General features: G+C 50.1%; 1 protein-coding gene across 3 annotated transcripts in view; it reads right to left on the reverse strand.

Moving 5' to 3' along the window:
• The window catches only part of LOC132392948 (obscurin-like protein 1), a 225,440-nt gene that overhangs the window by 100,807 nt on the left and 108,720 nt on the right, over positions 1–15,913 (reverse strand). For all 3 annotated transcript variants that reach the window (XM_059967558.1, XM_059967557.1, XM_059967556.1), the window contains exons 21-24: positions 12,295–12,561; positions 8,713–8,985; positions 5,343–5,609; positions 956–1,222 (exon numbers count right to left, since the gene is read on the reverse strand). In XM_059967558.1, the coding sequence (XP_059823541.1) occupies positions 956–1,222; positions 5,343–5,609; positions 8,713–8,985; positions 12,295–12,561 (1,074 nt within the window). The remainder of the gene's footprint in view (positions 1–955; positions 1,223–5,342; positions 5,610–8,712; positions 8,986–12,294; positions 12,562–15,913) is intronic.

Consider the following 15,913-nt stretch of genomic DNA (forward strand, 5'->3'; position numbering starts at 1 on the left):
TTCAGATGTGCCAGGAAATGGGTCGCCACAAGTTCACAAAGTAAAGCGCAAATGTGGAGTAATACGCTGCACCTCAACAAAGGTCAATGTATATAGAGTGCGTCATCTATTGGGAAGACGCCAGAATTGCGGGGAGAAAACGTTAACAAGGTTTATTAATATAATTTCATCAAGTTCTGCGGGCCAGATTAAAAAGCTTAACGGGCCGCATATGGCCCACGGGCCGTAGTTTGCCCATGCCTGCTCTACCCCATTGGCATGTGAAATATATTTCACGATTGTACACAATCACATTTCCTTTTCTGCTTTCGAGTGGGGATAGGGTTGACAATGTGGAGCTTGCAATGATTTGCCTGCTTATTTATACTGCTTTTATTGAAGAAATTACTTAGTGCACACATGTTGTGTCACTGGGCAAAAAAATTGCACAACACGTAATTTTTGTGCACCCTGGTCATTACAAATTAGAGGGAAGATTGGCAGTGGCTGTGGTCAGCAGATGAGACATGGCGATGACTCAGAAAGGCAGCATCTGTCATTAAGAACCCCCATCACCCAGGACATGCCCTCTTCTCATTGCTACTGTCAAGGAGGAGGTACAGGAGCCTGAAGACACACACTCAATGTTTCAGGAGCAGTGTCTTCCTGTCCACCATCAGATCTTGAATGGACATTGAACCCATGTACACTATTTCATACGCTTTTCTGTTCTTTTGCTCTTTTTTGCAAAACTTACATGATTTAACTTTTATATACATTTTTATTGCATTGTACATTTTAATTTTTATCATTATGTATTATAATGTACCGCTGTAGCAAGACAACAAATTTCATGCTATTTACTGGTATTAAACTATTAAACTTTTAAAATATTAAACTAGACTCTGAGAATGTGGTCGGTAGCTGAGACACAGGTCAGTGTGTGTGATCAGCCAGTGTGATGAGCGAACATTACCTCGAACTGTGAGCCGTGCCGAGCAGCGGATATTATTGCTCTGGAACGCGATGGTTCCCGTGTCCTCTAACGTGAGGTCAGACAGAGTGAGGCTGTGACGCGTCCCCTCCACACTGACCCGCCGCTTGGAGCACGGCTTCACACGAATTCCATCCTTGACCCACACCCCCTCAACATTCGGGTGGGACAACTCCACGTGGAATGTGGCAGCCTCCTTCTCGAAGGTGTCCAGGTCCACTAGGGACTTCCTCAGGCTAATTCTCCGAGCTAGGCCCACGGAAAAAAATGCAAATAAGTTAATCCTATCCAGCAATCATGGGCCACAGTGAATTCTGCCTCCTTTCCACTGGGGCCCTGTTCATAATGACATACACCTCAACCTCAGAGTCTGTTTCTGCACTGAAACCAATCCGACCTTCAGCAATACCCACACCTCAATCATTTGTCAGTATAGAAGGCTGTCGGGGTTAGGTTGGATTAGGTTGTGCAATTGTTACTTTATTTGCAGTTTGAACTTTCTCATACCTGTTTGTATTTCTTATAATTACCAATGTATCTGCAATTGTTCAGTGTGCCGCCTAGTGGCCGCAGTTCTTTGTATTATTTTTGGAAGCTACTTGGGTATCGCATTCTGTGAGTAGAGACTACTCTGATTGGTTAACTCTTATCTACAAATTTGAATGGAATGTCTGTTATCCATGGTATGAGAAGAGCGGAGCACACTGGCCCACCATCTTTCCTCTATTTCTTCTTTCTTTGTTCTTTCCTGCCATTCACTACTAGACTCTCGCTGCTTTCCACTTCCAATTCCTTTGTCTTCTTAGCACTTATAAAATGACCGTGAAGTAACAAGTTTTACGCCTCATTCTGGACTCCTGAAAGAACCTTGGATTAAAAATGTCAGAACCCAACAGTTAAAATGGAACAAAGACAGGATGCAAACTGGGCTGAGAAGTGGCAGCTGAAGTTCAACCCAGTAAAGTGTAAAGCAATTTGCTTTGGAAGGTCAAACTCGAAGGCAGAGTAGAGTTAATGGCAGGATTTTTTGGCAGGTTGGAGCCACAGAAGCTCAGGTTCTTGTTGAACCTGAGAGTCCAGGTCCATTAATCCCTCAGAGTTGCAGCACAAATTGATAGGGTGGTTAAAAAGGCAGATGGAGTGTCAGCCTTCATTAGTTGGGGGACTGAGTTCAAGAGCCGTGAGATAATGTTGCAGCTCTAGAAAGCCTAGTTAGACTACACCTGTAGTATTGTGTTCAATTCAGGCCAAATAGTAAGCACGTGGAAGCTTTAGGGGGGGTACAGAGGAAATTTACCAGGATACTGCCTGGATTAGAGAGCACGTCTGATAAAGACAGGTTGAGCCAGTTAGAGATTTTCTCTTTGGAACCAAGGAAGATGAGAGGTGACTTGGTAGAGATGCACAGAGCATTAATAGAGTGGACAGCAGAGACTTCTTCCCGGGACAGAAATGCTTTATACTATGGTGATTAAGGTGATTGCCAGAGGCCTTTTTTTTACATAGAGAGTGGTGGTTACTTGGATCACCCTGCCAGGGGTGGTGGTAGAGGTGGATACTTTAGGGATATTTAAGAGACTCTGCTAGACATATGGATGTTAGAAAATTGGAGGGCTATGTGGGAGGGAAGGGTTAGATTTATTATAGAGTAGGTTTAGGGGTTGGCACAGCATTGGAGTATGCAGGCCACATGTTCTACCAATCTGCTGTTGCCAGTACAATATTCTATGTGGTGCCGTGCAGAAGCAACAGGCTCATTAGAGAGTCTCAGGTTAGGCTCAGGCTAGAGAGTCTGGCTCTGTTATAGGAGTCAAACTGGACACACTGGAGGCTGTGGTAGAACAAAGGACCCTGCAGAAAATCCTGGCAATTCTGCACGATATTTCTCACCCTCTGTGTGCCACCTTGGCTGAACAGAGGAGCACTTTCAGTTACAGACTAAGACAACTGTGCTGCTCCAAAGAGCACTAGATGAGGTCTGTGGTGAACTATGTGCCTGTCGGGACACGCCCTGCTGACTGCTCCTGTGGCTCCTCCCACAGACCCCGGTATAAAGGAGATCTGCGGCCTGACGCTCGGCCTCAGTCTCCAAGACCTTGTATGATAGACACTCACTCCTGGTTCCTTCTTCCAGTCAATAAAAGCCGATATCTCGCCTTACGTCTCAGTGTGAGTCATTGATGGTGCATCAAGGTCATTCTTTCCCTCGGCCATTAGGCTCTGTAATGAGTCAACCTATACCCGGTGAAGTGATGACCCCCTCCTGTTAGGCTGTTTGAGGTAACTTATTTTTTATTCTTTCTACTTCTCTTGTAAAATGTGTATGTCTGTACACTTGTAATCTACTGTAACACTGTAATTTCCTTTGGGATCAATAAAGTATCTGTTTACATCTAACATTGGCTCATCCTTATTACAATCTCCTGCTGCTGAATTGTCTTCGTTAAGACAAATTTTGATGAGTAAGAAGCAGGTCTTTATTTAGTATTCAAGAATTTAATAAGGACACTGTTATTGTAGTGTGATTGTGTAGAATTGCTGTAATGTACTGTGCTGTAATGCTCTCTTGGTGATAAGGATAGATAAACTACACTGTCCCATCACACACTCCCAGGGTCAGACACAGAGTGAAGCTCCCTCTACACTGTCCCATCACACACTCCCAGGGTCAGACACAGAGTGAAGCTCCCTCCACACTGTCCCATCACACACTCCCAGGGTCAGACACAGAGTGAAGCTCCCTCTACACTGTCCCATCACACACTCCCAGGGTCAGACACAGAGTGAAACTCCCTCTGCACTGTCCCATCACACACTCCCAGGGTCAGACACAGAGTGAAGCTCCCTCCACACTGTCCCATCACACACTCCCAGGGTCAGACACAGAGTGAAGCTCCCTCTATACTGTCCCATCACACACTCCCAGGGTCAGACACAGAGTGAAGCTCCCTCTACACTGTCCCATCACACACTCCCAGGGTCAGACACAGAGTGAAACTCCCTCTACACTGTCCCATCACACACTCCCAGGGTCAGACACAGAGTGAAGCTCCCTCTACACTGTCCCATCACACACTCCCAGGGTCAGACACAAAGTGAAGCTCCCTCTACACTGTCTCATCACACACTCCCAGGGTCAGACACAGAGTGAAGCTCCCTCTACACTGTCCCATCACACACTCCCAGGGTCAGACACAGAGTGAAGCTCCCTCTACACTGCCCCATCACACACTCCCAGGGTCAGACACAGAGTGAAGCTCCCTCTACACTGTCCCATCACACACTCCCAGGGTCAGACACAGAGTGAAGCTCCCTCTACACTGTCCCATCACACACTCCCGGGGTCAGACACAGAGAGAAGCTCCCTCTACACTGTCCCATCACACACTCCCGGGGTCAGACACAGAGTGAAGCTCCCTCTACACTGTCCCATCACACACTCCCAGGGTCAGACACAGAGTGAAACTCCCTCTACACTGTCCCATCACACACTCCCAGGGTCAGACACAGAGTGAAACTCCCTCTACACTGTCCCATCACACACTCCCAGGGTCAGACACAGAGTGAAACTCCCTCTACACTGTCCCATCACACACTCCCAGGGTCAGACACAGAGTGAAACTCCCTCTACACTGTCCCATCACACACTCCCAGGGTCAGACACAGAGTGAAACTCCCTCTACACTGTCCCATCACACACTCCCAGGGTCAGACACAGAGTGAAACTCCCTCTACACTGTCCCATCACACACTCCCAGGGTCAGACACAGAGTGAAACTCCCTCTACACTGTCCCATCACACACTCCCGGGGTCAGACACAGAGTGAAACTCCCTCTACACTGTCCCATCACACACTCCCAGGGTCAGACACAGAGTGAAACTCCCTCTACACTGTCCCATCACACACTCCCAGGGTCAGACACAGAGTGAAGCTCCCTCTACACTGTCCCATCACACACTCCCAGGGTCAGACACAGAGTGAAGCTCCCTCTACACTGTCCCATCACACACTCCCAGGGTCAGACACAGAGTGAAGCTCCCTCCACACTGTCCCATCACACACTCCCAGGGTCAGACACAGAGTGAAGCTCCCTCCACACTGTCCCATCACACACACCCAGGGTCAGATACAGAGAGAATCTCCCTCTACACTGTCCCATCACACACTCCCTGGGTCAGACACAGAGTGAAGCTCCCTCTACACTGTCCCATCACACACTCCCAGGGTCAGACACAGAGAGAAGCTCCCTCTACACTGTCCCATCACACACAGAGTGAAGCTCCCTCCATACTATCCCATTATGACTCCCAGAACATGGACACATGGGTCAGACCCCCTCCCACTTTGCTGTAGATGGTGACTCTTACGTTCCACGCTGAGTTTGCCCTGCGTCCGGTCATGCAGCGTCTCACAGCGGTAGGTCCCCCGGTCCGTGACGGTGGTCCCGAGCACGGTCAGCCTCCTGAGCCTGCCTTCGCTCTGGAGCAGGAACCGGGGTCCGGCCTGGATCACCACCCCCTGCTTCATCCACTGGACCTCGGCTGCCCCACAGCTCACCTCCACCTCGAACGTGGCATCCTGGAACTCCTCCACAGCCACGCCCACCATCTTCTTGGTGAAAACGATCTGGGCCTCTGCGAAAAGGTTGGGACAGAAATAAACACCTTCCATCTATCTGCGTCTCATTATCACGCCCCCACCAACCGCCATCTGCAACCACTCTGCCGCAAACCTACTTGTAACCTGATGTTTGATTGGCTCGACTTTATTCACTTTATTCCTTAGTAAATTAATTGGTAATTTAGTTTATTATTATAGACAATAGACAGTAGGTGCAGGAGTAGGCCATTCGGCCCTTCTGGCCAGCACCACCATTCACTGTGCTCATAGCTGATCATACACAATCAGTACCCCGTTCCTGCCCTCTCCCCATATCCCTTGACTCCGCTATCTATAAGAGCTCTATCTAACTTTTTCTTGAATGCATCCAGAGACTTGGCCTCCACTGCTTCTGGGGCAGAGCATTCCACATATCCACCACTCTCTGGGTGAAAAAGTTTTTCCGTATCTAAATGGCCTACCCCTTATTCTTAAACTGTGGCCTTTAGTTCTGGACTCACCCATCAGCGGGAACATGCTTCCTGCCTCCAGTGTGTCCAATCCCTTAATAATCTTATATGTTTCAATCAGATCCCCTCTCATCCTTCTAAATTCCAGTGTATACAAGCCCAGTCACTCCAATCTTTCAACATATGACAGTCCTGCCATTCCAGAAATTAACCTTGTGAACCTACGCTGCACTCCCTCAATAGCAAGAATGTCCTTCCTCAAATTTGGAGACCAAAACTGCACACAATACTCCAGGTGTGGTCTCACCAGGGCCCTGTACAGCTGCAGAAGGGCCTCTTTACTCCTATACTCAATTCCTCTTGTTATAAAAGCCAGCATGCCATTAGCTTTCTTCACTGCCTGCTGTACCTGCATGCTTGCTTTCATTGACTGATGTACAAGAACACCTAGATCTCATTGTACTTATCACATGTACTGAGACACAGTAAAAAGTTTGTCTTGCATACTGTTCATGCAGTCAGATCATTGCACAGTGCATCAAGGTAAAACAATAACAGAATGCAGAAAAGGTGCATAAGTTATACAAGAAAGTGTAGTGCAGGTAGACAATAGGTGCAGGGTCACAGCAAGGTATACTGTGGGATCATGAATACACCTTATTGAATTAGCAAACCAGTTAACAGTCTTATAACAGTGGGGTACAAGCTGTCTTTCAACCTGCAGGTACAAACACTCAGGCTTTTGTAACTTTCTACCTGTGGGAGTGGGAGGAAGAGAGAATGTTTGGGGTGGGTGTGGTTTTGATAATGCTGGCTTCTTTACTGAAGCAGCGAGAAATTTTAAGAGTCTGCAGATTCTGGAAATCCAGAGCAACACACAGAGTGCTGGAGGAACTCAGCAGGTCAGGCGGCGTCTATGGAGGAGAAACATTCCCCTCCACTGCTGAGTTCCTCCAGCATCCTGTGTGTCTACAGAGTGTTGGAGTGCAGAAGTCTGAGGGGTGATCATATGGTGGTATATAAAATCGTCAAGGGTGAAAGCACATCATCTTTCTCCCCCACGGTTCGTGAATCAAGAACTAGAGGGCATAGGTCAAAGGTGAGAAGAGGGAACTGAGGAGGAACTTCTTCACACAGAAGTTGTTACTTTTGTGGAACGAACATCCAGATGAGGTCGTTGAGATGGGTACACCTGTAAAAGATACTTGGACGGGTTGATGGATATGAAAGTTTTTGAAGATTATGGGCCAAATACAGGCAAATAGAACTAGTTTACATGGGCAAATTCCAGTCTCAGCCTAGAACTTTGACTGTTTATTCCCCTCTACAGATGCTGCCTGACTTGCTGAGTTCCTCCAGCATTTTGTGCATTGCTCTGATATTTGTGTATTTATGCATATTTTATTCCATATCCATCCTTTAATCTCTAACTTTATTTTTTAATATATCTCTTTATTCTTTGTTGAATATTGTTTTTTTATTGCAAGTCAAGTTCTGACTAACACACCACAGAAAATTCCTAATACATTAAAACATACACTCAGTGGCCACTTTATTAGGTACACCTGCTCATTAATGCAAGTATCTAACCAGCCAGTCACATGGCAGCAACTGAATGCATAAAAGCATGCAGACCTGGTCAAGAGATTCAGTTGGTGTTCAGACCAAACATCAGAATGGGGAAGAACTGTGATCTAAGTGACTGACCGTGGAATGATTGTTGGTGCCAGAAGGAGTGGTTTGAGTATCTTAGAATCTGATTTTCATGCACAACAGTCTCCAAAATTTACAGAGAGTGGTGTGAAAAACAAATATCACCCAGAGAAAAGCAGTTTTAAGGGCGAAGATGCCCTGTAAATGAGAGAGGGCGGAAGAGAGTGGCCAGACTGTCTCAAGCTGACAGTAACATGGGGATGATTCTGGGAATGAAGGGGTTAACATATGAGGAGCATCTGGCAGCTTTGGGCCTGTACTCACTGGAATTTAGAAGAATGTGAGGGCATCTCATTGAAACCTACCGAACGTTGAAAGGACTAGATAAGCTGGATGTGGAGAGGATGTTTCCTAGGGTGGGGGTATCCAGAACTAGAGGGCACGGCCTCAAAATTGAAGGGCAACTTGTTAGAACAGAGGTAAGGCAAAATATTTTTAGCCAGAGAAGTGAATTTGTGGAACATTCTGCCACAGACTGAGGTGGAGGCCAAGTCCGTGGGTATATTTAAGAAGGAAGTTGATAGTTTCCAAATCGGTCAGGGCATCAAAGAACATGGGGAGAAGTCAGGTGTATGGGGTTGAGTGGGACCCAGGATCAGCCGTGATGGAATGGCAGAGTAGACTCGATGGGCTGAATGGTCTAATTCTATTCCTGTGTCTTACAGTCTAATGGTACATAAATACCCACACATAACAACAGTGGTGTGCAGAAGAGGATCTGTGAACGTACAACATGTTGAACCTTGAAGGGGATGGGCTACAAACGTGCTTTCCGAGGCCACTCTCTTCGGCCCAGGAGGTACTTACTAAAGTGGCCACTCCGTGCATTGGTGAATATAGTTGATCCTTGATAAAATGGATTTTGATTCTGGTCCTGACTCTGAAAGCCAGTGTATCTCGGTGAGGAGGTAATGGTTTTGAAGGGTCCTCTCTGCCAGTGAAGCCAAAGTCCTACCTTGCACTTGAAGGCTGGCCTTGGAGAAGAGGCCTTCGGCCTCCGCTGTGACTCTGGTCACCTCGCCTGCCCGACAATCCCGTACCAGCAGGGTGTGGCACAGGCCATTCTGAGAGACCAGATACTTGTCGCTGCCTGGCGGGACATCGGCGCCATTCACCCTCCACACCAGCCGCACGTCCTCGGGTGACACCATGCACTTGAACTTGGCCACCTCTCCCTCCAGCACGGTGAGGTTGTGCAGGTCGGAGATGAACTCGACCACCCGTGGAACTGAAAGCCAACAGAAGACTCTTTGATCAGGGAACGACAGTAACTACAATGAGTGGGAGCGTGAAAGAGAGGTCAGGACCCACACTACCAGGTTCAAGAACAGTCCCTACCCCACAACCATCAGGCTCCCGAACAAAAGGGAACGGCCGTATTCATTTAAGGATTCTGTTACATTGTTATCTCATGCTCATTATTTATTGCTATTTATTTCTACCTGCATTTGCAGTTTGTTTACAGTTATTGTTCTATAGATCTGTTGAGTATGCCCGCAGTAAAAGAATCTCGGGGTTGTACGTGGTGACATGTATGTACCCTGATAATACATTTAGCTGTCAATGTTTTGAGGGTGGGAGCTGGATGGATGGTTAGGACCCAGGGGTGGGAAGTAGTCGGGTGATTGGAACCTAAGGGTGGGAGGTGGATGGGTGAACAGGACCCAGTGGTGGGAGCAGGTTGGGAGGTTGGGAATTGTTGGGTGACTGGGACCCAAGGGTGGGAGGTGGATGGGTGAACAGGACCCAGTGGTGGGAGCAGGTTGGGAGGTTGGGAATTGTAGGGTGACTGGGACCCAAGGGTGGGAGGTGGATGGGTGAACAGGACCCAGTGGTGGGAGCAGGTTGGGAGGTTGGGAATTGTAGGGTGACTGGGACCCAAGGGTGGGAGGCGGATGAGTGAACAGGACCCAGTGGTGGGAGCAGGTTGGGAGGTTGGGAATTGTTGGGTGACTGGGATCCAAGGGTGGGAGGTGGATGGGTGAACAGGACCCAGTGGTGGGAGCAGGTTGGGAGGTTGGGAATTGTAGGGTGACTGGGACCCAAGGGTGGGAGGTGGATGGGTGAACAGGACCCAGTGGTGGGAGCAGGTTGGGAGGTTGGGAATTGTTGGGTGACTGGGACCCAAGGGTGGGAGGTGGATGGGTGAACAGGACCCAGTGGTGGGAGCAGGTTGGGAGGTTGGGAATTGTAGGGTGACTGGGACCCAAGGGTGGGAGGTGGATGGGTGAACAGGACCCAGTGGTGGGAGCAGGTTGGGAGGTTGGGAATTGTAGGGTGACTGGGACCCAAGGGTGGGAGGCGGATGGGTGAACAGGACCCAGTGGTGGGAGCAGGTTGGGAGGTTGGGAATTGTTGGGTGACTGGGACCCAAGGGTGGGAGGTGGATGGGTGAACAGGACCCAGTGGTGGGAGCAGGTTGGGAGGTTGGGAATTGTAGGGTGACTGGGACCCAAGGGTGGGAGGCGGATGGGTGAACAGGACCCAGTGGTGGGAGCAGGTTGGGAGGTTGGGAATTGTTGGGTGACTGGGATCCAAGGGTGGGAGGTGGATGGGTGAACAGGACCCAGTGGTGGGAGCAGGTTGGGAGGTTGGGAATTGTAGGGTGACTGGGACCCAAGGGTGGGAGGTGGATGGGTGAACAGGACCCAGTGGTGGGAGCAGGTTGGGAGGTTGGGAATTGTTGGGTGACTGGGACCCAAGGGTGGGAGGTGGATGGGTGAACAGGACCCAGTGGTGGGAGCAGGTTGGGAGGTTGGGAATTGTAGGGTGACTGGGACCCAAGGGTGGGAGGTGGATGGGTGAACAGGACCCAGTGGTGGGAGCAGGTTGGGAGGTTGGGAATTGTAGGGTGACTGGGACCCAAGGGTGGGAGGTGGATGGGTGAACAGGACCCAGTGGTGGGAGCAGGTTGGGAGGTTGGGAATTGTAGGGTGACTGGGACCCAAGGGTGGGAGGCGGATGGGTGAACAGGACCCAGTGGTGGGAGCAGGTTGGGAGGTTGGGAATTGTTGGGTGACTGGGACCCAAGGGTGGGAGGTGGATGGGTGAACAGGACCCAGTGGTGGGAGCAGGTTGGGAGGTTGGGAATTGTTGGGTGACTGGGACCCAAGGGCGGGAGGTGGATGGGTGAACAGGACCCAGTGGTGGGAGCAGGTTGGGAGGTTGGGAATTGTTGGGTGACTGGGACCCAAGGGTGGGAGGTGGATGGGTGAACAGGACCCAGTGGTGGGAGCAGGTTGGGAGGTTGGGAATTGTAGGGTGACTGGGACCCAAGGGTGGGAGGTGGATGGGTGAACAGGACCCAGTGGTGGGAGCAGGTTGGGAGGTTGGGAATTGTAGGGTGACTGGGACCCAAGGGTGGGAGGTGGATGGGTGAACAGGACCCAGTGGTGGGAGCAGGTTGGGAGGTTGGGAATTGTAGGGTGACTGGGACCCAAGGGTGGGAGGTGGATGGGTGAACAGGACCCAGTGGTGGGAGCAGGTTGGGAGGTTGGAAATTGTTGGGTGACTGGGACCCAAGGGTGGGAGGTGGATGGGTGAACAGGACCCAGTGGTGGGAGCAGGTTGGGAGGTTGGGAATTGTTGGGTGACTGGGACCCAAAGGTGGGAGGTGGATGGGTGAACAGGACCCAGTGGTGGGAGCAGGTTGGGAGGTTGGGAATTGTTGGGTGACTGGGACCCAACGGCGGGAGGTGGATGGGTGAACAGGACCCAGTGGTGGGAGCAGGTTGGGAGGTTGGGAATTGTTGGGTGACTGGGACCCAAGGGTGGGAGGTGGATGGGTGAACAGGACCCAGTGGTGGGAGCAGGTTGGGAGGTTGGGAATTGTTGGGTGACTGGGACCCAAGGGTGGGAGGTGGATGGGTGAACAGGACCCAGTGGTGGGAGCAGGTTGGGAGGTTGGTAATTGTTGGGTGACTGGGACCCAAGGGTGGGAGGTGGATGGGTGAATTGGTCTCCAGGAGTGGGTACTGAAAGGGGTAGACGGGGCCCAGGTGTGGGAGCTGGATGGATGAACAGATGAGGGGAGTGAGGGGGTAGATGAATCTGTGGAATTCATTGCCATGAGCAGCTGCGGAGGCCAAGTCATTGGGTATGTTTAAAGGAGGGGTTGATAGGCTCTTGATTAATAATGGTGTCAAAGGTTGCGGGGAGAAGGCAGGAGAGTGGGGTTGAGAGGGGTAATAAATCAGTCATGATGGAATGGTGGAGCAGACTCGATGGTCCGAATGGCCTAATCCTTTCCTATGGCCTTATGGCCTTATAAGTGATTTGAGAGTGAGGGGTGTGTCAGTCAATGAAGTGGAGGGTAATTAAATGGATGAGGAGATTGAGGGGGGTCAGTTACAGGAACTGTAATGGGGGCAGCAAGGTTGCAAAGGAACAATGGGTGGGGCCATGCCAGCAGAACGCTGGTTCCATCACTGGGGACCGAGGCAAGGTTCCAGCCTTGGGTAGGTGGAGACCAGGGCCAGAGGCAGAAACCCTGGGGGTCCAGCCTCTGACCCACAGGCCGGGACATCACCCCACTCACCACTGACCGACACCCGCGCCGCCGTCCTGTCGTCCTTGCTCTTGCAGGCGTACTCCCCCTCGTCCTCGGGGGCTGCCTTGCTGAGGGTGAGGGAGCGCAGCCGCCCCTCGGCCCGGATGGTGCGCTTCCGGCTGGGCTCCACCTCAGCGCCATCCTTCAGCCACACCACGTCTCCCCTGGCCTTGTTCAGCTCACACCACAGGGTGACCGAGCTGCCCCTCTGCACACCCGTGTTCTCCAGCCTCCTCACGAACACCAGCGGGAGCTCTGCCAACACCAAAGAACAGGCAAACATCATTAATTCCCCTCCGGCAGGGGAGGGTCACCCCCTACCTCGTTCAGTATTCGCTTTATTATAGTCACATTCCAAAGACGTACAGGTTAGGGCTAGTAAGTTGTGGGCATGCCATTTTTTTAAATTTAAAAATACAGCACAACAACAGGCCCTTCCGACACTATGAGCCTGCTCACCCAGTTACACCCGTGTGAGCAATTAACCTGCACATCTTTGCAATGTGGGAGGTAGCCGGAGCACCCCATCACAGGGAGAACGAACAAACTCCTTACAGACATGACGAGAACTGAACCCAGGTTGCTGGCATTGTGATAGCATTTGCTAACTGCTATGCGACCCTCCCCTCCAAACGTTGACACCACAAGTGTGAAGATACTTGCGGGCTGCCCTGCACAATCCTGCAGACTCGATTTGATGTGACGCAAATTTGTACGTTTCGATGCAAATGTGACAAATAAAGCTAATTTTTAATGTAGTGAGATATACGGTTATTGCTGTGACTCGAGGACCTGAGTTATTAGGCCTTCTTAAATCAAAGTATTGAGTGCTGGAGTTGGGATTTTGCGCTGAAGTTGTATGGCGTTGGTGAGGCCTAACAGCAATAAGATTGCAAGAGTACAGAGAAAATTTACCAGGATGTTCCCAGGACTCGAGGACCTGAATTATAGGGAAAAGTTGAATAGGTTAGGATTTATTCCCTGTACCAGAGAAGGAAGAGGGAGATTTGCTAGAGGTATACAAAATTATGAGAGGTATAGATAGGATAAACACAAGCAGACTTTTTCCACTGAACTTGGCGAGACGAGACTGGTACTAGAAATCATAGATTATGAGTGAAAAGAGAAACATTTTTGTGAAACTTCTCTCAGAGGGTAGTGAGAACGTGCAATAAGCTGCCATTGGAAGTGGTAGGCGTGGGTTTGGATAAGTACATGGATGGGAGGGGCATGGAGGGCTATAGTCCAGTTGATGGGACTAAGCAAAATAACAGTTTGGCATGAACTGGATGGGCCAAAGGGCCTGCCTCTGCCCTGCAGTGCTCTGTGACTCTCTATGTGTTTGTATGCCATCCATAGAGAATTTTTTTTAAAGATTAGCCTTGTCACGTGAACATCAAAACAGACAGTGAAATGAGTCATTTGCATCAACAACTAGCACAGTCCGAGGAAGTGCTGGGGGCAGCCCGCAAGTGTCGCCATACCTCGGGTGCCAACAGGGCATGCCCACAACTCACTAACCCTAACTGGAATGTCTTTGGAACGTGGGAGGAAACTGGAGCAGCCGGAGGAAATCCATGGGGAAACGGAGAACGTGCAAACTCCTTGCAGACAGGTGATGGGAATTGAACCCCATCCCTGGCGCTGTAAGGCGTTAAGCTGACAGCTACGTGGATCATCCTGTACTTATGTAAATCAAGGTGGTACAAATGGAAAACAGAATGTAAAATGAAGTGTTACAGTTCCAGAGAAAGTGCAACGTAAGTAGACACCAGGTTGCAAGGTTATAACAAAGTAGGTTGTGAGGTGAAGAGCCTTATCCTACCCAGGAATCATTGCACAACAGGGTAGAGGCTGTCCTTGAGCCCGGTGGTGTGGGCTTTCAGGCTTCTGTATCTTCTTCCCTGATGGGGGAGGGAAGAAGAGGCTGTCCGGGGTGGGAGGGCTCTTTCATGATGCTGGCTGCTTTACCGAGGCAGCAGGAAATGTAGACAAGAGTCTGTAGAGGGGAGGCGGTTTCCCGTGATGAGCTGAGCCGTGTCCTCAGCTCTCCACAGTCTCCCGTCGAGCACTATCATACCGCGCTGTGCTACATCAGTGGTGTGCTGATAAACACTGGGGAGGCTCTCCGCAGTCTCCTGTTGAGCACTACCATACCACACTATGCTACCAGTGGTGTGCTGATAAACACTGGGGAGGCTCTCCGCAGTCTCCTGTCGAGCACTACCATACCACACTATGCTACCAGTGGTGTGCTGATAAACACTGGGGAGGCTCTCCGCAGTCTCCTGTCGAGCACTACCATACCTCACTGTGCTACATCAGTGGTGTGCTGATAAACACTGGGGAGGCTCTCCGCAGTCTCCCGTCGAGCACTACCATACCTCACTGTGCTACATCAGTGGTGTGCTGATAAACACTGGGGAGGCTCTCCGCAGTCTCCTGTCGAGCACTACCATACCTCACTGTGCTACATCAGTGGTGTGCTGATAAACACTGGGGAGGCTCGGCACTGGCTCTTGGACCATCAGCCGTGGACCCTGGTGTGAGTTAGATCTGATCCAGTTTGGCACTCTGTAGTTTGCATGGTAACCCTGATATCTGTTCCCTGTTCATCTGCTGCAGTCACACCCACGGCAGCTTCCCCTCCCCATACCTCTAAACCCCACCCCCAATCTCCCCTACTCTTGCTTTATTGACTTCAGAAGCACGGTGACACTCGATTCAGATTTATAGTCATTTAATACATATACCTCAAAATGACAGTGAAATGAAACATAGAAAACCTACAGCACAATACGGGCCCTTCGGCCCATAACGCTGTGCCGAACATATCCTTACCTTAGAACTATCTAGGGTTACCCATAGCCCTCTGTTTTTCTAAGCTCCATGTACCCATCCAAGAGTCTCTTAAAAGACACTATTGCTTCTGCCTCAAAGGAAACACAAGTGAATCTTGGAAATGCTGGAAATAAATAAAAAACACAAAATGCTGGCAGAACTCAGCAGGCCAGTTAGCATCTATGGGAGGAGGTAGTGACGACGCTTCAGGCCTCTCCTGATGAAGGGTTTCGGCCCGAAGCATCGTCACTACCTCCTCCCATAGATGCTGTATGGCCTGCTGAGTTCTGCCAGCATTTTGTGTTTTTTAATTGTTAATGCCTCCACCACCACCACTGGCAGCCCATTCCACGCACTCACCAATCTCTGCGTAAAAAACATACCCCTGACATCTCCTCTGTACCTGCTTCCAAGCACCTTAAAACTATGCCCTCTCGTGCTAGCCATTTCAGCCCTGGGAAAAAGCCTCTGACTTTTCCCATGATCAATGCCTCTCATTATCTTATACACCTCTATCAGGTCACCTCTCATCCTCCGTCACTCCAAGGAGAAAAGGCCGAGTTCACTCAACCTATTCTCACAAGGCATGCTCCCCAATCCAAGCAACATCCTTGTAAATCTCCTCTGCACCCTTTCTATGGTTTCCACATCCTTCCAGTAGTGAGGCAACCAGAACTGAGCACAGTACTCCAAGTGGGGTCTGACCAGGGTCCTATATAGCTGCAACATTACCTCTCTGTTCTTAAACTCAATCCCACAGTTGATG

The sequence above is a fragment of the Hypanus sabinus genome, chromosome 4 (assembly GCF_030144855.1).
Source record: "Hypanus sabinus isolate sHypSab1 chromosome 4, sHypSab1.hap1, whole genome shotgun sequence".
Classification (NCBI taxonomy): domain Eukaryota; kingdom Metazoa; phylum Chordata; class Chondrichthyes; order Myliobatiformes; family Dasyatidae; genus Hypanus; species Hypanus sabinus.